The sequence below is a fragment of the Buceros rhinoceros genome, unplaced genomic scaffold, assembly GCF_000710305.1.
Source record: "Buceros rhinoceros silvestris isolate BGI_N320 unplaced genomic scaffold, ASM71030v1 scaffold1045, whole genome shotgun sequence".
Lineage (NCBI taxonomy): Eukaryota > Metazoa > Chordata > Aves > Bucerotiformes > Bucerotidae > Buceros > Buceros rhinoceros.
In genome coordinates, this window is record NW_010413231.1 from 10313 (window position 1) to 37622 (window position 27310).

The 27310-nt window shown below is 36.2% G+C and overlaps 1 protein-coding gene across 2 annotated transcripts in view; it reads left to right on the top strand.

Annotated features, from left to right (window-relative positions):
- The window catches only part of PHKB (phosphorylase kinase, beta), a 70557-nt gene that overhangs the window by 8132 nt on the left and 35115 nt on the right, over positions 1 to 27310 (top strand). For both annotated transcript variants that reach the window (XM_010136638.1, XM_010136637.1), the window contains exons 3-11: positions 343 to 481; positions 3668 to 3767; positions 6966 to 7073; positions 9044 to 9124; positions 12672 to 12787; positions 18639 to 18702; positions 23798 to 23893; positions 25537 to 25734; positions 26421 to 26478. In XM_010136638.1, the coding sequence (XP_010134940.1) occupies positions 343 to 481; positions 3668 to 3767; positions 6966 to 7073; positions 9044 to 9124; positions 12672 to 12787; positions 18639 to 18702; positions 23798 to 23893; positions 25537 to 25734; positions 26421 to 26478 (960 nt within the window). The remainder of the gene's footprint in view (positions 1 to 342; positions 482 to 3667; positions 3768 to 6965; positions 7074 to 9043; positions 9125 to 12671; positions 12788 to 18638; positions 18703 to 23797; positions 23894 to 25536; positions 25735 to 26420; positions 26479 to 27310) is intronic.

Sequence of the window (27310 nt, forward strand, 5' to 3'; positions counted from 1 at the left end):
GGGGGGGGAGGGAGCAGACATTCTATAGTGTCCTTTTTTTTTCTTTTCATAAAAGGGATATTGCTGGGTTGCATTGTAGAGATTCTGTACGGAGTTGGTTGTACTAGAACAAGGCCATATAAATGGTTATGAATACCGATTTTTTGGTAGAAATGACTAATTTGACTGAAAAAACAATGTAATAATTTTGTGTGTCTTTCTCCTTACTTGTCTTTCTCTTCTGTTTTACGTTGTGCATGCTCTAACAGGTTGTTCACATCATGATTTATTCCTGAAAATCTATGTAGAAACTGGAAGCAACATGAATGGTGTTAATACAATTTTTTTTTCCCCTTTTTCCAGTCAAGGCAACGCTGCTGCTTCATCAAAGCCCAACCACAGGTCTGTTTCCTACAAAGACATATGGGGATAACCAAAAGGCAAAAGTACATGACAGTCTTTACTGTGCTGCATGTGCCTGGGCTTTAGCCCTTGCCTACAGGTGAGTTTCTTCTAAACTCACATCGCTGCCATGTCACATGCTTTCTGTTATGCAGTTCCCCAGGAATGTTTGAAAAGATGATGATTTTTCAAAAATAGTTTTGTAAACCCACAGACATGGTACAACCTTCCAAATCTCTCAAACCTAAAGGTTAAAATAAAGTCACGCTGCTTTTGGTAGATAAACGCGTTTCCATGTAGTTTAATGGGTACCAATCCTCTGAAACAGAGAAGCTAATGCATGCTATTAAAAATAAGGAGTATTGTAGCAAACTGTACTCAAGGAATACTGCTCATTTCAAATGTAGTAGGAGAATTCTGAGCCTAAGCAGGCTCCTTGTATGTGACAGTCTGGGTACTTGCAGGAGACTGAATCTTTGAATGCTGAGAAATGTGTATTTGGGAAATAATAGGGACTATCTTCCTCGCTAGGTACAAAGGCTGGGCAGCCTCCATTGTTATCTCTTGTCCTGGTTTTGATGGGACAGGATCATAGTCCTGCCATGGTCTGCAGGACATTACCAGCTTGGAGTCAGCCAGGGCAGCTGCTCCCAGTTGGCTCACAGTGTATCCCATCCAGGGCACGCTCAGTATAAAGAGAGCAGTTTGCTGAGCGGGGTTCCTCCTGCTCAGGCTCTTGCTGAACCTCCTCCTCTTCCTGCTCCCGAGGACTGCTTTCCCCTTTATCGTGATCTCCACACGCTCCCTGGGCTGAGTACAACTCTGTAGACTTCATTTTGGTGTTAGTTTGGCTGTTTCATTAAATCTGGTTTTGTTTCATCCTGCGGGTCTCCTCTCCTTTTCCCAGTCCTCCTCCTTGTCTGGAGAAGGGACACTTGGTGATAAAGCAACTGCTGCAGTTTAGCCCGGTTACAGGCTAAACAGAGACAGCTCTTATTTTCTTTTTCTTCCGTTTCCACTGTCGACTCGTTAGAGAAGGTTAGGAGGTGTTTGGAGTAGTATGACCTTAATGATTATGGGAGAGTTACTTCCCATAATGATTTATTCATAATTCCTTCTCCTTTAGGTCAAATAACTCTGGAAATTGCTTTCCGAGATTTAGTATTCCTTGTTTCCAACCTTGCTACCCCAGCCATCCAGAGGTGACGATAATGCAAATGTAGCTTTTTTAAGAAAGAAGATGGTGTGCCGATATTGAATAATTTACTCTTTCTAGTAATCAGCTTCCTGTGTTGAGATAGTTACCATATACGTGGACAAAAAAATCTAGTATGTTTTACAGAAGAAAGGCCAGGAATAATATCAGGAGCTACAGTTGAAGTATGGGTGATCTGCTTATTAGATAAAAGTTTCTGAGGTTCTTTTTTGTCTTCATTTATTGCTTTAGATTCTATACTTCTTACACCAATCGAAAGAAACAGTGATTACAATTATCTTCTATGAAATGCTGTTACAAAATTATGCTTTTTGAAAGAGAAGACGTACAGAGATCTGTGTTTTCTTCTGAAGATGCTGTGCCTGAGATCTAATGGGTTTCAAAATTTTGAGGAAGTAGCAAAAATGATGAGGAAATGAACATTCAGAGTATCTAATTATTACTTTAATTTCTTAGGTTGAAATATTTGCTCTTTTCTTTTAATTCCTCTTTCTGTTGGTGAAATAAAAGCATTTGAAAGAAAAAAAATAGAAAAAATTAGAAGGAAGAATGAAAGGGGCAGGGGTGATTGTTTTGAATTTTCAGCAACTCCTGGAAGAGAGCATGGCATACACAGTGTGGCCCAAATTATTCAGTCTTTAATTTCCAGTGTGTATAATCATAGAAGATGATGTATGAAATCTGTTGCAGGCTGAAGGAAGGGTCAAGATAAACAGTTTGTTTTACTCCCAGTTATGTTCAGAACAGGGCCCTGAACTTCAGGTGCTGTGCAATGAATTTTCTTTGATGGGCCGAGCCTGATGCCTAAGTGAACAGGTAAAATCTGAAATGAGCCGCGATGCAAGACTCGTGTGGGAGGCTGCATTATCTGCCGCACGCAATTTGCTGTGCTTGACTCATGCCAGTGCTGCTGTTTGCTTTCATAAAAGCTGACTTCCCTGAGAGCGTGTTAAGAAACCAAATGCTGCTGTTGTGAATAGAGGAAAAACGTTGTAACGTGAAACATTCAGGGTATTTGCTTGTTATTGCTCTTTGGATTTGTGATAAAGTTGAGAATAATCCTACTGCTGAAAATTCTTAATGCATTAATTTTGTATTATCTGATTGTATTCTTTGTGAGGTTGCTTTTCCCCCCTTGTTTCAACTTTGTAATTGAAAGCAAGTACGTTTCTTGTATCTGAGATTATTATTTAACTAGCTTGATTTCCGAAGTTATCTCTACCTTCCGAATTTTCAGTGTAGATAGCAGAACCTCAGCATAAACTAATAACATGCTAAGTACGGTGGGAAATGATATGCTTCATTTGTGGTGTAATTATCATCCGCTTACCCGTAATCAAATCAGTAGCAGCTCTGACGAGGACTGAGAAATCGCAGTGAGCATATTATGCTGTTTTGCGTATTTGTATCAGAGACATGTTATAAGTTACAAATGTGTGTGGAAATGTTATTTTCACCCTGAAAGGCTCAATCAAAAATTGTGAACTGGCAAAGAAGAAAGAAATGCTATGAACAAGGTTGTTTACATACTACATTTCTTAAAGTGACTTGGGATTTGATGTTGTTTTTAATATACGTTTAGTAATTGTGAGTGTCGTTTGATTTCACATTGTAAAAATACTGAGGTATCTTGAAACTCATTTCTGGGCAGGGGGAGTAGGAAACTTTCAGACTCTTGTATGCACAGTGGTAGTTTATCAACATCATCAGAAAATACTCGATTATCAATGGCAAGTATTTTGTAGAGTTAAAGCAAAATTGCTTTTGTGCTTTGGATCTCTCAAGGAACACAGAACAGTGGCTTGCAATGTTATAATATCAGCAAGGATTTTTTTTTTTAATTTGGACTGCAACATAAACTGAAAAACATTTTAATTTTTCTATATTAAGGAAGGATGCGTAGGGCTATAAATACACTGATAGGAATGTGGGTACCACTATACAACAGTCTTAGGTAAATAAGACTTAATATTCCAAAGCACTAATGTGTCCTTTTTATCTCACGACCCCCTCCCCCTCCCGCCCCTAATGCATTTGCAATTTGTTTTATGAGTTATCTCTCTTACCCAGGCGTATCGATGACGACAAGGGAAGGACTCACGAGCTGGAGCATTCTGCTATAAAGTGTATGAGAGGAATTCTCTACTGCTACATGCGTCAGGCCGATAAGGTAAAATACTGTAGTGTGGACACTTAATTCTAAGGGATTAATTAAACTGTGAAAACTAACTTCTAAATACAGATAAAATGCAAAAAGGGGAATGCAGTATTACTGTATGGCCCAGCTAAGAACAGCTGCCTCATTATTGTCAGTTCGCAGCGTAGGTTTAGGATATAGAAGACACAAGCGTATTACAAAGTAGACTGCATGGCATACTTGGAACTTCTTTGGGTTCTGTTTGCAGTTATTTATCCTATCTGAACATTAGACCATTAGTAACTGGGGGTTTTAATGTCTTTTTAGTGCTTAAATGGAAAGATGTAAAATTTCTTTCAGCTAAAGCTGGAGAGTTTTCTTTGCACTCTCAGCTTGGTTGCATTTCAGTTGTTTTCCTTACGTAGGTGATCGTTTCTGTTATTTTGCTTGGTTTCTTTATCAGCCACTTTCCGGTATTCTTTGACCTAGTGCTGTAAATTCAGAAAGGCAGCAACCCAAAATGAATAAGGAAAAGAGTAATTTACTTCTGTTATAATACAGTTGATTTACTCAGCCTGTGACTGTCTGTAAGGAAAAGAGTAATTTACTTCTGTTATTATACAGTTGATTTACTCAGCCTGTGACTGTCTTGTGAATATACCTGGAATATTCAAGGATTTCTTACCAAAATTTGGGTGTGATAGATTGATTTTTGCAGTGTCTGTCAGTAATTCTATAGGTAGTTAAGCATCCATATTCCATATCGTTATTTGAAGTTACACATCATTGACTTCTAACTGTTTTTTTAAAAATAATTTTCATGTTACTGCAAGCTTCCATCACTTCTAAGTACACAAACTGAAATGTGAAGTCCGTAGGCATGTGATAACAGTAATATTAATAATAAGTGAATCCAGTGTATTACCAGTTGTGTTTATGCTGATGTGATTTTTTTTTTCCCCTCAGTCTTCTTAATCTATTTCTTTGTAGACTTATAGACTCATGTTTTTAAATAATCTTGATCTAAAATTGATCATGTTACATTTGACCTGTTTTTCTCTTTGACGTGCATGTGTTTTGTTTTGGGGATGATGAGCGCAGACAGGAGTAATGAGCATTAAATTAATGCACGTGTCACACTGCTGACATACTGATTGTCAGTTTTTGCCGTGATTATTATAAATGCTTCTGTCTTCCTACAGTGTAGTAGTAAACAGTCTCTAGTCTAAGTTTATTCTGAGAGTCTCTGTATGTGCTGGCCTCGTGTAGAAGGAAGATATGTATTTAATAATATGAGTTATATATACCCAAGGTGTGACTTGAATAGATGCTGCTGCTTGTGACAGCAGTTGCAGATGTTATATTCTATTGTTAATGAACATGAGTTATGACTTAAAATGTACTGAATGTGTTCATGGACTAGACACGGTAACTCCACAGAACAGTTTTCACTTTCTTGCTTCTGGAGCACGTGCTATATGCTACGAATGATTTATTAGTAGAGAGGAATATCCCATTAATATAATATCAGGGTTGAAAATGTTGTGAAATGTGGACCAGATACTGGCAATGATGGTTAGAAAATTGGAAAACTGTTTGTTGGAGAGCATATCTTGCTCTATAGTGACCCTCCAATGACTTGAGGAATTATGAAAAAGGATCTTTTGTTACCTTCTTTCTTTTCTTTGTGAATTTGATTTCCTTTCTCAGCCCTGTTGGCAGCTCGCTGACAGTCCAGGTTTTCTCAAATGATTTTGTAAGGTAGCAGACATTGTGTTTCATGACAAAAAAGGAATCAAAACTACTTAAAAACCACTATAGTTCTTACTTCACTCCTTTGTGGTTAACATCTTGTATTAGTAATTCATCTTAATGAAATCCATCACCATTGTAAGATTCTATATCATAGAGGCTCATTCTGAGATCCAATGGTAGTGTCCATGAATAAAGTCATTTTAGTTTGGGGTACTATTCTTCCTATCCGTGATCTTTATGTTTTGTTTTTAAGCTATCAGCTTTGCCTTCTAGTATCTGTAAGCATTTCGCTGTACATCTGAATGTCACAAACCATGCTGACGAAAATAAGTCTTTGTTTTCCCCTATACTCTTTCATACTAGATGTTCTTAGCTCTTGCAGCTTTTCGTTTGTTACATGATCTACATGTGGCAATTTCTGAACACTTTTGTAGGTCTATAACAAAGAAAGCTTAAAAAATATTATTATTAACAACTCTAATTTCTTTTTTGTTTTAAAGCAAAGTGGCCCAATAATAATTACTAAATTTTTATTTGTGAAAATTATTAAAACTATGGTTCCCAACGTAACTTTTGGTCTCTTGGACTCCAGTAAGAGCTTTAAACTAGGAATGGTGAGGAAGAGAGTGCTCAACAATAATTTTGGAAATGGTGAGGAAATGGTGGATAGGGTAAGCAAGCAAAGGGCCTGGGGTGACGTGAACAGAAGGCACCTAGTGTTACTTGCAGTGGAAATGTCACAAGCTTAAGTGTGGAAGTGAAGTACCTGTTGGACAGCATTATGGAGAGGAAAGCTCTTACACCCTTTCTGGGAAATCGGCATGCTTGCTCGTCAGAAACACTGGTACACTAATGCGTGCAGCATGGGAACAAAAAGGATGGATTAAAGTACATGTGCAGCTCCCGTGCTGTGATGTGATGGGATCACGGAGGCATGGGAAGGTAGCTCGAGTCACTGGGACTCTGTGATGGATGGATACAGGCTCTTTAGGACAGGCCAGGGAGGTAAGGAGGAGAATTGCCCCGTATGTGGAGGGTAGCCGGAATTTGTGGGAACAGGTGCTGAACCAGCTGAGAGTTCATGGGCCAGGATTCTGAGTGTACATCTCAGATCTGTGAATTCAGGGTAGGTGTGATATGCTTTGAATGCTTTCTGCTAAGATTTCAGCACCAGTAAAACAAGGTGATGTTTGCCCAGAAAGTGAAAATGATGAGCATCACTTACAGACTTTTTCCTCTATTAATCCCAAAGAGATTACATAGATGAGTTGAATATTTGTATTCTTTAAGTATGTTTACCTTTAGTATGCCAGAATTAATTTCTGATAAGTTTCAGGAACTGTTGTTTATAAGTTTTTACATAATGGTCATATCAAGAAATTTTGAAATACCTGAGTTATATAGTGAATTTATGGTTGCCAAACATACTGCAATTACTGACTTTGATTTTACATTTTGCCTTTAATTCACCTTTAGGTTCAGCAGTTTAAACAAGACCCCAAGCCATCTGCATGCCTTCATTCTGTTTTCAGTGCACACACTGGAGATGAGGTCTTCTCCTACAAGGAATATGGTCATCTTCAGGTAAAATATGCATGTGCATGTAAATGGAAGTTGGATGATTTTAAATAATGTTATTGTTGGCTCCATTCTTTCACGATGCAGCTGTGTCAGTTTGTTTACATTTGTTAGATGTGTTGTACTTGATAAGATTGAGATTCCTTCTGCATTTTTTGGTGAAGACAGACTGTTTTGAAATACACCTCAATGGTATGTTTTGTTCAGAAGGTGCTGAAATAACTGTGGGATTTGTTCAGGTAGATGGTTGGGTTTTTTTATGAAATTACTTCTTTTTGAGACCAAAAGATGTCTGTTAGTAAGTAATCTTGGCAAAAAAAGTTGAAGTAGTCAGTGAAGTGAAAGATTTACTGTAATCTTACATTGAAAATTCTGTTTTTTAACAACTTTCTCACCTTAATTTTCCATAGGTTTGAGCAATTTTCATTCATGGTGTAGATTTAACATGCATCGTCAACAGCTTTGTCTAGTTAAAAATTGTTCACTACTTTTTGTAGTGGTTGCTAGTCAGGTTCATGACTTAATTGTTTCTTTGCCTTTCATTTTCCGAAGCATTGATTTACTTTTTTTACCCCTGTCTCTTAACCTTCAGACCCTTTTTTGCATTCATGACCTTGTTCTTTTGCGTTCCATAACTCTGCATACTCTTCAGCTCAGAAATTGCTAGTGAAGTTATTCAGAAGGGACAGGATGTTGGTAATTGTTTAATTTCATGATGACAGTGTAACTTAAATAGTTCATACAGTAAACGTGTTGGATTCAGGAAGTGTATGTTTTGAGAAAAATTATTTGTGGAGTTATCCTGAGCAATTTGGACTTCTGTGTGAACCTTCATGAAAATGCACACCTTTTATCTGCAGGAGGACACCATAATTTTGGGATCTGGGGACCACTGTATGATGGTTCAAAATCTCTGGTGTTTGTAGCAACTCAACCCTTCCCATAAACGTGGGTGCATATTCCCTTCTGTCGTCAGTAAATCTCAGAAAAATAGAGGGTTTTCAGCTCTGTGGAGACAATAAAAACCAGCGTAACTGAGGTGGTTCAGTTGGGACGAATGGAATGTATTACGTAGCTGATCTGCTGTTCTTGCTGTACTTGGTGCTTTTCAGAATGTATTAAGAAAGCAGAGTTAGTGACTGTCTTAAATCTTTTTGAAATTTTGGAATTTAGACCTTATTCTTAATTTGCTGTGTTTCAGATAAGAATCCTTTTTTTTTTGTTCTACATGGTTTCTCTAGATTTCATATACTGAGATTGTGGTTTTATAGCTCATTGAAGTAAGTTATTGTGATGAACTTACTTTCTCTATTGAAGTTGTGCAAATTCTCAATCATGCTAGAATTCTGTGTAACAAAACCAGTTTTCTTTGGTTCGTTAAGAAATTGACACTATGATGCTCATCTGTACAGCTACTGAAGGTAATTATTTTTAATAATAAATTTTATATATAGCTACAAAAGAAGACATTTTTCTTAACAATTATAATAATATCTGAATATTGTAATTATACTTCTGTCAATTGATAATGCTAAAATTCCAGTTAGGAATAAAGTGATTTGCTTTTCAAATGTTCTGTGTACTATTCGATACGCTACTTGCCTTCTTGGTACTCTACTTGCTAATAAATTCTCATATATCTAAGTGCGAAACTGTTTGTGGCTGAAGTGATTGCCTGTGGGTCAAAGCAGTATGCAGAAACATTTTAATATCATGGTTTCAAATAATCTAAAGAATGATATTGCAACAGAAGTTTTAGAGGACGATGCTTGTTTGTGGCATTTCTTCCCATGGATTATTTCCACATCATTACCTCTACGATATTACTCGATTAGGATAATATTTTTGAAGAAACAAAACTGTGTTATAGTGGAACCATCTTTGTTAGTGGGTAATCCCATTTAGATTGTGTTTTTATGTGACTCCAATATACATGAAGTTAATTATAATTTTCTTTCTGTCTTTAATTACTTCAGATAAATGCTGTGTCGTTATTTCTCCTTTATTTGGTTGAGATGATCTCTTCGGGGCTGCAGATTATCTACAACACAGATGAGGTACAAATCGATTTCTGATGTTAAAACACATGCTTTATTAAGTTTTTGTTTGGTTTGTCTTGGTTTTATTTAATTACCAACTGCAAAATAATTATTCTGGAAATACACTGCTGATATTCTCTACTTTCAATGGAAGTCAACGATAAATGGAATGAATGGATGGCGAAATAAGTTAACTGCTAATGAAGTGGTAGATATGCAAAGAGTGAATTAACATGACGTTGGAAACGTAGTTCCCTGCTATTTCAGAAAGTTACACGGTGTGTTAGGTTAACTTCTCGTTATGCTGTTCTCAGTTTTCACCGTATTTCAACCTGTCAGTCAGGGCATTCTGTCCAGTGGAATTCCAATTTAATAAGTAAAATAGGGTTAATATTTTGAAAAGCTGAGGAGCTTTTTTCAAATGCACATGAACATATGGGTGTTAGGAGTTTTGCTGTGTCTTTAATTGAAAATAAAACAATTTTACAAACATCTCTTACCATGATATAAAATTGTTAACTGTTGTGTAAATAAGATAATAATAGCCATCATGACCTTAACTGGAGTCCAGGTCATGTCAGGACAACCTACTGGGCTGCTCTGCAATGAGGTTATGTTTTGAGACAGGAGCAGAAAGCACAAATACAGATATATAGATATTATTTTTGTTTTTCTGATTTTTCTTAATCTAGATTTGCTTGAATTTACTATGGTCTGTTTAATAGTTGCTGATACATTGCCTTAAAAAGCTTAAATGCTCCCTTTTTTAAAAAAGGGGTGTTTTTCCAGTAGTAGTGTATTTGCACTATATTTCTAAAACATACATCTTTATTAATTTTTTTCTTTACATAATGAGAAAACTAAGTAATGCAACTTGTCTCCTTTCTCAGATCGTATGAAGGGTCTGTATTATTTTCTTAGAATTGCTTTTCTGTCTGTGAGGAGGCACATGCATGTAATTATGTATTTACTTATAATTCATATTATCCTCCAGATGTTTGCATTTGATTACAGAATCTGTAGGAAAAGTGTGTGCGTGTAGACTCTCCAATCAGTGGATCTTCTCCATTTCTATGTCAGGATGTATTTTTCATTGCAGCAGCGCATACATCTTTATTAATTTTTTTCTTTACATAATGAGAAAACTAAGTAATGCAACTTGTCTCCTTTCTCAGTTAGATCGTATGAAGGGTCTGTATTATTTTCTTAGAATTGCTTTTCTGTCTGTGAGGAGGCACATGCATGTAATTATGTATTTACTTATAATTCATATTATCCTCCAGATGTTTGCATTTGATTACAGAATCTGTAGGAAAAGTGTGTGCGTGTAGACTCTCCAATCAGTGGATCTTCTCCATTTCTATGTCAGGATGTATTTTTCATTGCAGCAGCGCACCAGAAATCTGTGGCCTATGGAGGTTTATACTAAGATTATTTTCCTGCAGACCTGTATGTTCCATTAGTCTCTGTAGAGCTTCAACAATTGCATATATTCTTGTGTTTTGTTACCACCACATAGTTACGGGATTTCCAAGTTTTCCTGTGTGTCTAGATAATATTCAGCATTGGAAGCACTGCGGGTGTGGCACCCTGCTACCCAAACATCAAGCTGGGTATTTCCTTCCCGTGATATCATTGCACAAGGTGTCTGGTCTCTTTGCTTTTGCAGAGAGAGGGGCTTGGCCCAGTGCTAGCACGGTGGCAGATGGCTGATATTTGGCACGCTGTCTGTGTGAATATGTTTTTACATAGAACTCTTGGCTTCAGAGGCGATCATTAGTATACTAGGCTGCTTGATGTCAGGCATGGCAGCTGTCAGCGAGTTACCCTCTGCGTGGGTCTATTTGCAGTTGAAGAAGAATTTAATCGCATCTTTGCATACATGACAAAGAGAGCAGTATGTGATTGTACAAGTGAATGAATTTGAGAGCAGTTACCTAGGCAGAAACCAGAGTCACGCTAGTGTTTGCTGTCATCCTTGCTGTACGTGTATTCTTTATTACACCTTGCTCTCCATGGGATTGACTTCTGGATAAATAAGCTTAACACACACAATCCATAATTTCTGTAAGTGCTTTAGCACTGACTTGGTTTTAGCATTCTCATGCCCGTGGTATGAATGATTGCTCTCGGAAGATTTTGGCTTCCAACCAGTAATATGCTGCCTTTTTCATGTAGATCTGCTATTTGGAAACCAATATCTCGTAAAGTATCTGTGACTGACCATCTTTTTGTGTATTCTGAACATCATTAGTGGTAGAACATAGTCATTGGTAAGGTGGTGATATCTGTGACTGACCATCTTTTTGTGTGTTCTGAACATCATCAGTGGTAGAACATAGTCATTGGTAAGGTGGTGTATTTCTGTGGTGGTGTTCTTTGCTTCTTCATTTAGCTGATGCACCTCAAGTTTCAGTTAATGGTAGAGATCGGAGAAGACACTCTCAGTCACCGGTTGTTCTAGCTTCATTCAGAGACAGTTTTCATAGAACCAAATGCTAGGTTACAGGAATGATGAATACTATTGGGCGTATCTAAAGAGTGGGACAGTCTGTTTCTCTGAAAGTAGTAGCCATGAAAAGATTTAGTGAACAGATAATTGTACAGGAGCACCCCACAGTGACATTTTTGCAGAGTCATATAATACATAAAGAGACAAGGAGGTATAGATTATGTGTATCATTGGTGGACTGGTATTGGCATAAAGAGTGTATCGGAAATAGTAACTTTTTAAGATTTAAAGAAAAATGGAGAGGAAGAGAGGTATTCAGGTAAATTAAAATGGAAGCAAATACTTGTCTGTAAAAGATTTGTTTTTATCTCATAGCTCAAATAAAAAAAAAAATCACTTGACTGGAGTAAAGTGGATGCTCCCTTGTAGTTCTCCAATACAGTTTACAGTTTTGTGTGTAGTCATTGCAAGAGTCTCTCTTCCCACAGAATCCCCGAGAGTAGTTAGGATGGGAGGGGATAAAATCCCTGCTTTGGTGGGTGAACTGGTGTAAATCTTGTGTTTGTCATTGAATTTCCTGTGGATTCTCTGAAATGAGCTGTAAAATTTATCAATTTTTCTGCAGTTGAGCAACTACAAATGTCTCTTTTCAACAATGTAAATGAGGAATATCAGTTCTCTTAAACTGAATTAAGAAACAGCACCAAGATTTCTGTAACCTAATCTTGTAGGATTTAACTTCTTTTGCTCTCTGATGTTTTTAGGGCAAATCTTTTTAAAAGGTCAAAATGCCACCTTTTTGGGAGCTCTTCAAATGTGCATCTTGAATATGAAGTAATTTAATGAATTTTTATCCCTGGCTTTCTAGGAACTTTTGCATAGATCACATCATCACCTAATTTGGCACGGCTCTTAATATTTTGTGATTTAAAAATGGTTTTAAAAAGAATATCTAACTTGAGAACATCCTTTTCTGGAGGGGGAGTGGAAAGGGCGGAAGGCACAATTACGATGGCTGAGGAAGGACAACTTCATCTTTTTGAAAAAATGAACGGAAGAAAATATGCTTTCATTTTCCTGCAGTCACTTTTTCTTTCTCTCCTCCCCCTATAGGTGTCCTTCATTCAGAATCTCGTGTTTTGTGTGGAAAGAGCCTATCGTGTACCAGATTTTGGTGTCTGGGAAAGAGGAAGTAAATACAACAATGGCAGTCCAGAGCTGCATTCAAGGTAGGTGAGCGAATGTAGCTCTTTCAGTCGAAGCAAGTAAATGGGATATGAATAAGAAGAATTCCTGGGGTGAGTTAAAAATAATAGTGCATTAAAATACTATTTGAACTAAATTAAGGTTCTCTAAAGACCGCGAGGTGTATTTTGGGAAAATGTGAAGCATGATTTCATCGTATGCGTGCTGAAATAACTACTTAAATGCTTAGCTATTTGAGTATTCAAATTCAAATAATTATGTGCAGCTGCATGCTTATAATTTTGAAAATTGTGTTCAGAACAGCTCAAACTCTTGAGGCATGTGCAGTAGATTGGATTCACAAAAATCTTTAGGAATATCCTAACTGAAGACTGGGTTGAATCAAGAGCCTAGGTTTTTCTCACCTCCACCATGCTGGGAGGAAGATGCTGGACACTCTGGAGGATAGCCTAGAGCACGAGTTCTTTTCCAGATAATTCAGATGCTGCAAGTAACTGGGCATTCTGACCCCTGTTCTGTGAGATTATTTAGAATGCTTTTAACATCTTAATATTAGAGTGGTCCAGTTCTCTTCAGTGGAAGACCAGCTCACGTGGTCTGTCTTGAAACATCAAATCCGTAATCTGACAACTTGCTTTTTCTAGTGTTATTGTTGTTTTCTTCTCTTTTTGACTTCTGAGGTTTTTGTTAATTATAAAAGTGGCTATGGCTTGGATGTCTTAGGATTTTTAAAATATCATTGATCATCATAATTATCAAGGGCTTGCAAATAATAAACACATTTCTTCCAGCCTTTGATGCTGTCAAATGTATCTGTGTTTTCATTTCAGTATGAAATAATTTTTCTTAGTTCACATAAGGGCATGTATTTGAACCCAGAGATAAAATTACATGTCATTGCAGAAAAACACTTAACTTAGGTATGTTTTTTTCAGGACTTCTGTAGAGCTTTAGTAGCAGTATGAGAACTGAAAACTCCGAGTTGTTATTATATAATCTGCTTTTTAGTTTGTTGGGGTTTTTTCTTCCTCCTAAGTCTGTAAAATTGTCAAATATATGAGCATTCGCTTAGAGAATCATATACTTCCTTCAGCATCTCACCTTGTACATGTTCGCAAGAGGAATACCGAAACTCCTGTGTCTCCTGTTGTTTGCAGCCTTCTGTTTATTCAGTGTGTGAATTTCCTTCAGGGAAAACTGAACATGTTTTAACCAGATGGAAATGGTCATGTTGCCTTGTCTTAATCCAGACTGACAATTATAGGTTGATTTTTCTAAGAGTGAAGTTTTATGAGATTGAACCAATATAGTTGGGCTGGCACAAAAGGAATTGGAGGGCTTGGTCCTAGTTTAAGAAATAGATTTTGGTCATCAGAAGCAGGTATTGCTCCTATTTGTCTTTATGTGCATGTTGATATTCTGCGTCATGGTAGGAAGCCACTAGACAATTTGCCTTGTTCTCATAAATCAGGAAAAATAGAAGAGGTACATGCATCACTAGGTGTATTTAGGTATTATTGAGGAAAGCCCTGGGTGCAGTAAAATACCGTCTGTGCTTTGGTATGCTCCTATTGTATCTGTGTAAGGGAGCTCTAAAAAAAAAATTTAAAACAATTCAAGAAGTGAATATGAATGATCAGGGCTAGTCACAAATGATATGTTTGTCTTCAGTGATTACTGTCTCCAAACCAGGCACTTAAGTTTCACTATTAAGTATGCTGTACTCTGGCCCTTAAAACTCGCACTGTAAGACTATATACAGCATGTGTTTGCATTTAGAAATAGAAGTTAATCCTTGTCTTTTATTGCAAGGGCCTTTCTTTTTAAAGAAGATCTAATAGGAAGTCCATGAATAATAACTGCAAATTATGGCCTGTGTTAGAAAATGAAGATGTTCTGAGTCAGTCTTTATGCAGTCTTGCTATACTATCGCAGTACAGTTCAAAACGCTTCTAATAATTGATAAATAGCGAAACACCAGGTCTTCATTGATGTATGCAAATTGATGTCTTTTACTGGTTCAAAGGCAAGATTTGTAATACGTTTGATTATAGTGTGATCCCCCTCCCGTAGAGCTGAACTTCTGAAAAATTAATTTGTGCTGTAACCATTTGATCAAGCTGTTACCCAGGCATCTGCTGAGTTCCTCTGCAAAATTGTCTTTGACATCTCCCATATGTACTGTGAGAATAATGAAGTTGCCAAAGTGCAGTATCTTCATATTCCGGATCTAAGAGTGTGAAGCGTTGATCTTGCTCTTCTCTGTAGTGCGGGTGTTATATTGCTATACTGCTGTCCGTTGTTCTAGTTTGCTTTGTCTAGTTATAAAATTATTTTTTCTTTTGTTGTTGGTTTAGTTTTTTTAGCATCCCTTGTGGTGTTTGATGTTCCAGTTGAACAGCACAGTTCTTGGATGCAGATGAGAAACTGTGAATGGGAGGAAGACTGAGGATGTGTATGCTTTAAGATGTGTTTTGATGAGCGGTTGCTAAAAATATGCAGATTTAGCATGTGCTCTCAGGTATTTTACTGAGAGGGTAAATTATGAATTAAAAGTTACTGGGAATTATGAATGTTTGAGTGAATTTATGAATGTTTCTTTAGCAAGCTGGACATATAATTTCTCTAAGTTAGTCTCAGCTTCCCCTTGTGCATGTGTGGACCAAGGTTCAGTGTTACTCCTAGTATTAAGATTGCAAGACTGCTCCTGATAATCCATGGCAAATCACAATAACTGGTAGCTACAGTAAGGTCTACAAATTGCTCCTGGGGAGGCTCAGTATGGTCGTTAAGAAGAAACCTTTACATTTGAAGCGCAGTAAAGCACCAGGGCAGGATACTCAAAAGTTGTTCCAGAATCTCATCCTTGGAAGTCTTTGAGACTTATCTAGATGAGGCAATGGTTTACTTGGATCGGTTTTGTTGTGATATCTGGCTTTGAGTGAGATTTCATGCTGGACTAGATGAGTTCCATGTGTCTTTTCTAACCAATGACTTTATGATCCTGTGAAATTTTCAGAGGGATGTTCAAAGAGAGTTTGGGTTAGGCTTTGTTTTGCAGCCATCTCTAAGTAAGCATCTCTTTCTGTGGGAATAGAGTCGAGTAGCTTAACACAGCATGGTCATACTGGAAGAAGTTAATGAGTGGAGGAAGGAATGTATTTATTAAAATACTTCTGGTCTTTAATTCATACTGTTAAAACAGTCAATTTTTTTCTGTTATTAAATTGTAATTTCTATGAAAAGATGTGAGCATAACGTTTGTAATAAAGCTATTCTAATATGCCCAAGAGGAAGGCATTAAACAGTAGGAATGAAACTCGTGTCTGCAGTATGATCGTGGTTTGGAAGTGTGCTATCGTGTGTGATTGTTCAGTCTTTTGAAGACATACTTGATCCTACAGCTGTTCTCAGACTGTTTTTTAAAGTAACTTCCTCCTGTCAGTCAGCCATGAAACTTCTAGTAATCTAGGTAGTACCTGTGAGTATGGTGAAGGGAGTGCTTGGTATACCGTTGTAGTGTGAAGGAATGTTACATGGTGGGCGAAAGAAAGCAGTATTTTAATGTCGAGACATTTGTATTTTAATTTGCAAGTAATATTTGTGAGAGTACCGAAGTCTCCAGGGGCTTTGAATAAGTAGAGGTAGAAAAATACTGATTGATTACAGTAAGTATGATTCTTGTTTTAGAATAATGACTATCTAAAATAGAAATTATTTCACGGAAGGAGTCCGTATTTGGAATCAATTTTCTTGAAGCAGTATCATCCTATTTTGCAGGTAGTTTTACATTATTTGAATACCAGTGGTTGTTGCTGTTGAACAAGTTTTGCTTCTCTACCTTTAGTCAGTAACTTTTTTCCTCGCTCTGAAAATATCTGACTTGTTGGTATTAGAAGTGTTTGTGGAATGGAGAAGAAGAATATGAAACTTTAATATTTTGATACAGATTCCAGTGTGTGGGGTTTCTCCGATTTTCATTTTCTGTGTATTCAGCTCGATCATAATAGTTAGTGCTTATGAAAAGTTCTGTTCTGAGTCATCATACCAATTTGTTTGATCAATTGCTAGGTGATGATTAAAATAGAGCAACTGTTAGAACAATTGCATTTTTGTTTAGGTATTTGAAACAAAGCCAGAAAAACAATGATATTCGCAACACTCCTGAGTTCCGTTTATACCTTCTTCACATTCTCCAGTATCAAAAGCTTTAATCAGCAAAAAATCTGGAACTGAGGGATTTCACCACTGTTTGATGACAGCTGCTCAGAGCAGAACTTAGTTAACCTAATCAGCTTTCTCTTGTTGAACCAATTAGAATTAAATCCCACGCGTACTATTTCTGGCATTGTTTCAGAAGGAAAGATGGATGTTTATGAACTTGCTGGCAGTATTCAAAAAGAATGATAGAGTCTGAAAGCAGTGTCTAAAGTACTTATAATTTTAAAGTGAAGCCATGTAAAACGGTACTTAAAATAAACAAATTCCATAACTCTGCACTGAATTTTTTCATTTTTCAATATTTTCTGTGTAATCACTGCAGTTATATGGAGACAAAGGCATAATTTAAGGTTTTACTTTTATGAGTAAAGTTTGGAGAATTAGACCAGGCTTTGTTTTACTGGGTGCTCTGAATCTGTTTTACCAGATTGCCTAAGAGAGAGTAAAAGGTGTTTGTTTTAGTAGCTAGACTTCTGTAGCGTTTCTAGTTCCTACACTTTGATGTCACCCCTTTGTAAGTCCTTTCCCTGCTTTGGATGCTTGTATTTGGTAACAGAACTGTCTGAAATCTGAACTCTAGCACTGTTGGGAATTAGCTCACGTAATATTTTACTTTTTTGATGCCCTTTGACATTAACATCTGGTATTTTTGAATCGATGTGCAAATTTAGCATTTAGGTGTGTGTTAATGGACACAAGTGAAGTTGGCCTATCTATAATAATGTGTTAAAACAATGTGTCAAAATTCCACTCTCTGTCATACATAAATTTGCATATAAATATGTCAAATGCACAGACTTCTATTAGCTTATCTTGAGCTTTTCTTAAAAAAAAAAAGGTATGTGTGTCTCTGTGTGTGCATCATGAGGGAATGCTGCTTCTCTTATTTTTAAAAACTCGTAAGGAGAGTATGAGACAACTATTTTAAATGAAAATGCCTTGTAAAAGTTGTCTCTTTTTATAGGTACTGTATAATTTTAATAATGAGTAATAAATTAATACATAATTTTATTTTAAAATTATATAATAGTGATTTTAGTGCTTAATGTCTTTAAACATGAACATGCTAACTTGAAAGCTTATTTAATGTCTTTAAACATGAACATGCTAACTTGAAAGCTTATTTGTAGTATTTCTGGGTCTAGTTTTCTTTGTGATGGTAACTAGTCATGGAGTAAGTGAAATAAAAGACGTTTTACTATACGGTTGACAGGAGAAAATCCTCCTTTTCTGAATCCAGGCTGATGAGTTCTTTTATTATATTGAAAGCTAGTGAGAAATCAGTCTTCTAATGTTTAATGGTTGAGAGCTGGGTTAAAAATTATGCTGAAGTAAATCCTCTGTTAATACACCATTAGTAAGTCCTTGAAATACATAACGCCAGATGTCTAGTAGCAAGGTGAGAGCAGAAGTGCTTTCTCCATATGGTGTCTGACATTTGAAGACAAATAAAAGTGCTGTATTTAAAAAAAAAAAAAAAGTAAAGCAACCTGCCACCAAACACCCAAATTTGCTGTATCAACATAATGTTTAAGTACAAAATTCAGATCAAGAAAGGATCATAGCTCTGAAAGCTGTCAAACGTGTTAAATTTTAGTCTAGGCTTGGATTGTGATACCTCTGTTTTTTGTTTTTGTTTTGTTTTCTCCTCAGCTCCGTGGGACTGGCAAAAGCAGCTTTAGAAGCAATTAACGGTTTCAATCTCTTTGGAAATCAGGTAATAAAAATATTTATTTTCTTTCCTTTTTCTTAGTGGTAATGGTTAACACTGTGGATCAGAGGAAATTTAGAAATACCTAGCACAGATTGTTAGAGTCCAGCTTTAAAAGTTAGTTTGCAAACTGATTGCTTCTGTTTCAGGTGTAGAATTCAGTTGATAAAATCATTAGTGCCCTTACTATCAAGAATGACTTTTTTTTTCCTTTATAAAAGAAGAATTAAAATGATTGCAGCTTATTCTGAAAAGGACTTGCCAAAAAGTTTTTTCTTTCTGTCTTCTTCCATCATGTGGCTTTTGATCAAGACTTCAAACAAGCTACTTGTACACAATGCCACTGTTCAACTGGTTTTTAATTTCATTATGTTGCATCATGGTAAAATCTTTTCTTTTCCCATCCTTTCACATGGCTTGGATCAATTAAGAAAGCAAGACTTTTCTTAGATTTTTCTCTCTGACTTGTATTCCCCTTCAGTGTGCATCTTTATTTAGGTGTTGTATCTACAGTAGTCTATAGCTAAAATAAAAGAACACTCTTCCAAATTAATGGTCTAGAAAATGAACAAATGGAATAAATATGTCATTGTCACGCTGTTGGTGTGAATGGGAGTGAAGGAATGAGCGCAGCTAAAAAGGAAGTTGGATAGCGTCAAGCGTGTATACCAGTCGTAAAACTTGCTGGTGGGGTTGTATGGAAAGGAGGACAGGGTGGTCACAACGTGGTGAGCTCAGTACACTGAGTTAAGCTTCCTATGTTGCACTGTTTTCTTGGGTCCTTTTTGACTTGGAACCGATGGTCATAATTTCAATTTCATAATTGATGAAACATGCTTTATCTCTTCTTGGGGTGGAGTAAGATGCAAAACTTAGTTTAAAAAGAATGAGATGCATCTACATGAGTAGCATAGTTTTATACTTACATTTTTCTGAAGTTAGGCAGTGTATGGTCCTTTGAGTTTTGATAATTTTCTGTTGTGAACTTGATTTGAAGTACTATTTGTATATTTCTTGAGTACAGTTTCTCTATATTCTTGATGGCTTCAAGATAGGATTTTTTTTTTCTGTATTACCTGTGCTCTCCTTTTGTCTTGTAAGTCAGCTGGAGCTGACTTCCCATTGTAATATTTGTCTGTTTCAAACATTCAGCTTTGAGAAACTTGGCTAAATGCATTAGACTTCCTAAAGAAAATCATACAAAGGAGAGAAGTTATAAATGGTTAGATGGTAAATGGTGAACAAGGGGAGTTCTCAGGAGCTCTGTGTGTGAGCTAGTGAGTAAACATGAAGTCAGCTATAAAGACTGGAGGCAGTCCACAGGACATTCCAAGCCCCTTGCTGTAGTGCTTGATTTATTAAAACATTCTTAGTTACTTATGTCTCCATTTTTTCTTGTGGTAAAATGGAAGGTGGGATGGAAACAGTCATATAAAATAATTATTAGCAGTATTGGATAAAAAGTTCTTCGTTATAGGTTATTGACATAAAGAACTATTAAACTAAAACTTTTCTAGAGCTACTCATATGCCTAGAATGAAAAAAGTTACAATTTGTCTTAAATAGTAAGCAAGCGACTCGAAGTGCAATCTATTAAACAATCTTACCTGTTGATGAAAAGCTATACCACTTACTATTATTAGCTCCTTCTTTGTCTTATGTCGTAAACCAGGGGCCACTTCCAGACAGGGATTTCTGAGTGTATGCTTGGGCATCCGTTACAATTTCTGTGGCTATTTAGTTGTAACAGGGTTTGGGGGTTTTTTTGTTAGGTTTTGCATCTGTGTATTTGTACTAGTTCTGTAGTACAATAGACATGCTCTGTTCAGCATCCACTCCTCAGGAAATATTGATGGCTATGATATTTGCCGGTGAGTGGAGAAATATGATGGTGCTCTTTATACTTAGACGAATACACTGTTTCAAAAAGATTTAGCCATCTAGACTAGTTTAGGTTTACTTTTTGTGCATTTTAAAAGCCAATGTTATGTGTTAGGAACTCAGAAATAGTAAGGATCTTAAATAATGTTCAGACATGATACACACAGTCACTATTTCGGAAAAAATATTTATCTCCAATCTTTACTTTCCTAACAGTCTCAAGAATCAGTAAATGCAGCTGCTGGGTTTGTTTTTTTCCCAAATGATTTTTTACTAAATTCTGAAGTGGTTGAGTAAATTGCTGAAGCAAAACCAGTTTAAACGCTTTGAGAGATTATTTCCAAGATATTTAGCATATTTCCAAGATATTTAGTTTTGACCTTCAGTCTGCAGCAGAGTTTGCCTTTGTACTTGGCTCCAGCTGTGTTCCAATAGCTTTGAGAAATCCTGCTGAGCCCCTCAAGAGGAACTTGTTTGCACCTGCAACTACACTAGTGCAACCTGCATAAATCATCGCTGGGCACAATAGACTGCTCAGCTTTTCCATGCAGATTTTTCCACTCACGCTGTGAACACGGGAAGACACTAATAAATACAAACATGTTGTGTTGTAGCTGTGCTCTCACATAGGCATGTGTGTCATATGTCTTTGAGTGTATCATGATAGGGCAGTTTCCTTGTGCATTCACGGATAGAGTAGACAAAAAAAGGTTTCTTATTGATATTCACATTAAAGTGTTCCTTCAATCCCTCCCTGAATTCTAGAAAACATTAAAAAATAATATATTTCTGTGAGAAATCGTAGTACTAGTTGGCCTGTAACAAAGCATTGCTAAACAGATGTTCAAATATTTTTAATGCATTCTTCGCTTCCATTTCTAGGTGCTGCATACAATAAAGAACAATTATGAATTGAAAAATTATGGTTTTTTGTTTAATCTGAATTTTACATGCTTCAGTGTAAAAAGGAGTTCATTCATGGCTTTTAAATGCTGATCATTTACATCTCCATCATACCAGAAGTATTTAATAAAAAGTGGGAGTTATAAGCATAAAAATAATCAAGCTGTAATCCTAATGTTCCCTCTGTAAAAGATTCATTTACACGTTGAGAGAAGAATTTTTAATAACAGATAAATAAGCTATTTATTTTCTCATTATTTTGGTTTATATCCTATTCTCTTTTTTACACTTATTCCCAACGTATTGTATATCTCTGAAACAATAGTTATAAATCTATATGAAGTAGTTAATATGTAGGCATTGGGAGAAGAATTCTGTTACAGTCTTTAACTGTGCATGGCTCATACCCAGATCCTGAAATAATTGTATTGTCCCAAGTTCTGCTGAAGTTTCTGTGGAAGAAGTGTAAAAGTGGGGCTGCTTTTACACAGAGGATGCAGCATGAACTGACTGCATTTCAGTTTACGTTTTTAATCACTTGAATCATCGTTACTCAAAGTATTGTAACTGATTTTATCTTTTTATGGGCTTGATATGGTTAAACCTCTGGTTTTGGAGTACCACAGAAGATGCTAGAATTTGTATCATTAATGTAAGAATTCCATTTAAGCAACAATGCCTTTTAGAAAAAAATTAGTATCTGGAAAAAGCCTGCGTAAGGGGGTGTGTATTTACTGGCAGTGCCAGTTAATGAAGTAGTGAGTTAAGAACACGGCGCGTGCCATGGCACTGCTAGTGACGAGATGAACACTGTTTCGAGTTTGATCTAGTCACTGTATAATCAATATTTTGTGTATGAGCTACACGTCTTCTGTTAGATTGTGGGGGAAAAAACTGCATGTTAAAAAAAAAAAAATCAAGCCTTTGTAAGGTGTCCTTACTACAGAACTTTCAGTCTTTAGGGAAGTGAAAAACAGTTCATTTGTAAAACAAGATGCTTGTGGTTTTATGAAATGCAAATTAGTCTGCTATTGAATCCCCAAAGAATCCTTTACCGAAGCACAGATTTTGAAACTGCATGTTCACCCGTGTGGACGGATTGTGTTCAGAGTGTAGATGAATCTAGAGATTTGTGAATAACCAGAATCCGGGATAAGAAGAAAGTAGAATAATAAATAATCAAAGCAAATGCGATTGTCTGTGTAAATTCTTACCTCAGCGGTATTCAGTATATCTTTCTAGAGTGATTAGAAGAACAGAGAGATTATTTTCCATTAGGGCAGTGGACAAACATGTTTTGTTTAGCCTAGCAAAAGCTGGGTATTTATTTGTATGATAGCTGTGTGTAATTAGAGTGCGGCTAAACAGGAAGCGGGAAAAAACCTCTGTTGTTTGGAAAGCCACATGAATGGATGCTAGGACTGGCACCAAACAGAAGGGTGGTTAGCCAGTTATGTGAAAACTTCGTTGGAAATTCAAGTTTTCAATAATTAGAGAGGGTGGGTTCTGGAACAGTCTTGCTAAGAGAATGGTACGCCAAAGAAACTGACTTATTTTTAGGAGAAATTTGGTGAATTTATGAAAATTTATGGTATGGTATTGATGATAGTCTTGGACAAGTTTAGTGTTGAATGTGTCTTCCAATGGGAGAGCGATGCTGAAATTCACTGTCAGTTACAGCATATGGATGGAGATATCCGTTCAGTAACAAACCGCAATCCGATCGTACTTTTAAATGCTGTTGGTTCTGTTTAAACAGTACCTCGGCTGTGGGAGTTTTCCCGAGTGAAAAAATGCTGCTAGAACGTTATAGTGTGAAGTTACAGAATTTTACTAGGAAAGGGGGTTTATGAAGGAGTAGATGTTGATAACGCAGACCTTACAATTGCTGAGAAATAAGTAATTTTTATTTGCAAGTCCTTTTCCAGAGCAGTACCTCAGGTGACTGTCCAACTATTTGTGTTGTAACTGACGTGTAATGACATATTCAGCGTCACTATTTGGAATGTTTTCTGCCGTCACAGGGAGGGAAAAGTACTTTTTTTGTTTGTCCTTAGTACAGTCATTATTTTTCAAGAATTCATGGAGGAATTCATAGCTTGAATTAATCGTATAATCCATAAACACCAGTAGATAAAACCATCTAATACTTAACTACATTTGAACATTGGAAATGTTTTCACCTGTGTTACATTTTATGATTAAAATTACCAGCCTGTTACAACGTGAGCGAAATAAAACAAAGAACCAGTTAGTTTTACCAGGGTGTGCTAACCTTTCTTCTCTTCCTCTTAAATAATTTCTGTTCGGTTTACAGGGCTGCTCTTGGTCTGTTATATTTGTGGATTTCGATGCCCATAACCGTAACAGACAGACTCTCTGTTCATTGCTACCCAGAGAGTCGAGGTCTCATGTAAGTAATTAATGAAATTCACCTCACAAAGTGTGGAGAAAATAAATGGATAGGAACATAATTCTTAATTCTGTGATGGCCATTATGTTGTGCTTAATAAAGACACGAATTTGCTGGGAAGGTGGTGAATTTTTGCTTCTTATACGTCATTGCGATCTAGTTGTTTCCCTGGAGTGGAATTATGATGGCGTTCTTTATTTTATGAATATTTAGGTTTAAGTGGTAGCCTGTTGGGAGCTTTCTAAACAGTTTTAAAATAAAATCAAAAATAATAATGATCTTAAGTAGCTTAAGCAGGGTTTGCAGTCCTGGTGACTGTTTTTGTTTTGGCCCAGTTTCCACTGTTAGGGCCTGCATTTTTGAAAGAGTTTATTTTAGCTTTAATTTATTCTTTTGTTTAGAAAAGACGCCTTTAAGGTTGGCTTATCAGAAATTGATGAATATGGAGGATTCCTTGTTATTATAAGCTACTGTTACAAATAAGCATTTCCTCAGTGAGTAAATTTAAGTGGCATAAGTATAGATTAATTAAATCCATTTCAGTACTAGCATCAAAGATAAATTTGTTTTTTGAAAATCAGTGATTTAAAATTAGTGATAATCAAGTTCTGCTATTTTGTTTATTTTGGGATATAATAGCATTTTTGTTCATGAAACAGACTATTAATCTTCAGCATTAATAGTTCACTCATTGTGTAGAATTGGAGCAGAGTTGTACTACTGGATAATTAAAAGAAAAGGCACTGTCAGCTACTTTTTTACAGTCTAATGGTCTCTTAGAACTCTTTTGCTGTCTATTAACTTACTGGAAACTTGAAATATTCCAACAGAAGCTGGTTTCTTAAGTCATGTATGCTATAGAAGCAATCTTTGTGTCTTTTGGGTTTTTTTTTCCCCTTTGGATTCATGGCAGTGATATTGGCAAAATATGGTCGTTTAAAAGCTTGAATATCTTCGCTATATCAGCAGAAAGGAATAACAAAACATGATTTAAGAATTTAAGTGCATGATTTAAGAATTAAAAGTACTCCTTTGTGTTTCTGTATGCTAATCTGTAGTGGCGATGCACTATTTAGTAATTTTTCTTGTGTTTTTAATTCATGATAGTTGCACATGGTTCTTGAGAAATGCTTCTCATATTTTTCCCTAAATTATATCCTTGTCACCTGAATCAGATAGGCTGGCTTGTTTGTTACAGCATCTGAAGAGTATTCCTGAAAAAGCTTTTCAGAAATAATGATTGAATTACAGTTACTTCTCAGTGTAGCTCCTTTATAGAATGTTTGTGATTCTTTTTGAACACAGAATACCCAAATGTTGGTGTTTTCTCCAGGAATAACCTGGAAGATAATTTTTGTTTCTAAAACCACGAAGTTCTAAAATGTATTTGCTTATCCCTGCAGATTATCAATTGTAAATTAGGTCAGATTCTGAGTCAAATGAGTTGGGTTTGTAGTTTATACATTTTTAGAAGTCTTATTTTGCCCACTATTTAATATATTAGTACTATGATTTTCGTAAAGATTAGATAATGTTCCAAATGTGTATTTCACTTACCAAGTTAAGCAGTCTTTCTGCATCAAATAATTGTCAGAAATCTAATTAAATTTGTAATGTACTATTTCTCCCTCCCCTTCTTGCAGAATACTGATGCAGCTCTTTTGCCCTGTCTTAGTTATCCTGCATTTGCTTTGGATGATGAGGTTTTGTTCAGTCAAACACTGGATAAAATTATGAGAAAATTGAAAGGAAAGTACGGCTTTAAAAGATTTCTGAGAGATGGGTACAGGACAGCCCTGGAGGACAAAACACGACGTTATTATAAACCAGCAGAAATTAAGGTAAAGAAATACCTATAAGGACAAATTTTGGTTTTTCTAAAATGATTAGACAGTACTTAGAAAACCAAAACCAAATCACAAAAAACCCACCCCAAAGTAAAACAAAAAGAGCCTCCTCCCAGTATTTGCAATTTGACTTCACAGTGATTCCTAATTGCTTCAAGTGAAGGAGATGCATTTTGTAATTTGGCATGTGCACTTCTGAGAGGTTGCTAAGTCAGCAATCTCATCGTTCATTTGTTTTATAATGAATGTGCCCTCATTTACATTTAGGGTATAGCTGATTTCATGTAACAAATAAGGAAGTTATTTATCATTTTTATTTAATTTCACAGCTGACTACAGTCTGAGCGTGTAGAAAACAATTTTGCTTTTGACCACATTATTTTTCAATAAAGGTTATCTAAATGAAAATTTACTTTTTTTTTTCCTTCCCAATAGTTCCTCTGTGGAAAATAAAACATAATCTAAGTATTCTGCTTGAGAATGAGCCACAGCATATGAAAAGGCACAGTTAAAGTGCCCATAGAACTAAGAAGCTGTAACCTAAAAGAAATGCTGATGTCCTAAGATGTTTTTGCATTCATGTTTGTCTTTTGTTGCTTTGAAACTATTCAGTAGGATATTCAAATGCATTTCCTTAAACCAAAATGATGAAATGTCTGATTAATTTTTCTTCTCTTCAGCTTTTTGATGGCATTGAGTGTGAATTCCCTCTGTTTTTTATTTTCATGATAATTGATGGTAAGTACAGCTTTACACTCCTGGTCTTTAAAGGCATTAAGAGAAGACCCCTTACAGGAAAGATACAAAATTATTGTCCTGTCCTGCCAGAATAAACCATAATGCAGTGACACTAAATGTCTCATTGAGAGTTCTGCCTCATGGGTTAAAAACCCCAAGCACCCAACCCTCTATTTCAGCATTTTTAATGTGAACTGGCTTTAGAATATAACTCAGTAAGTGTTTTTGAAAAGCTTAAATCTGTGACATTCAGTCCTGCGTTGCCTTTTAAGCCTTAAAAACGTCCATAGAAGTTCACAGCAGCATGAGAGAAAAGGAAGTGAAAGCAAGCTGACAAACTGAACATGGCAGTGGGTATTTTTCAGTTGGATATTCTGTGGTAATTGAAACGGAATTCAGAAGAGAAGGTGGCAAACCAGAAAGGGCCTAGTTTCAGTCTGAAACGCTTGGGCTTCCTGGCCTTGTTTTCCCACTGGTCAGTTAGACTGATTTAAAAAAAAAAACAAAACAAATAAACCACAAGACCAACAAGAAAATACCACTACCTGGATGTTGTCTTGAGGATAGGAAACAGAGATACTAAAGAAGTTCTCAGGATGATTTCAGGAAGAAAGCTAAAACTCACATGGTGCAAATGTCTGAATAGGTGCATGAGCAAGGGTCTGAGCCATCAAAAAGATCTGTAAATGGATGAAAATCTGCCCATCTGCGTTTTTTACCTTCGAGTTTTCAAATAAAGATGGTGAGGAGCATAGAAATCTGCTATCTGCCTAGACTCCTCTGTGGCCACCCACAGATTAAAGTATTTTGTTTGAAGCTGTAATGAGGTTTC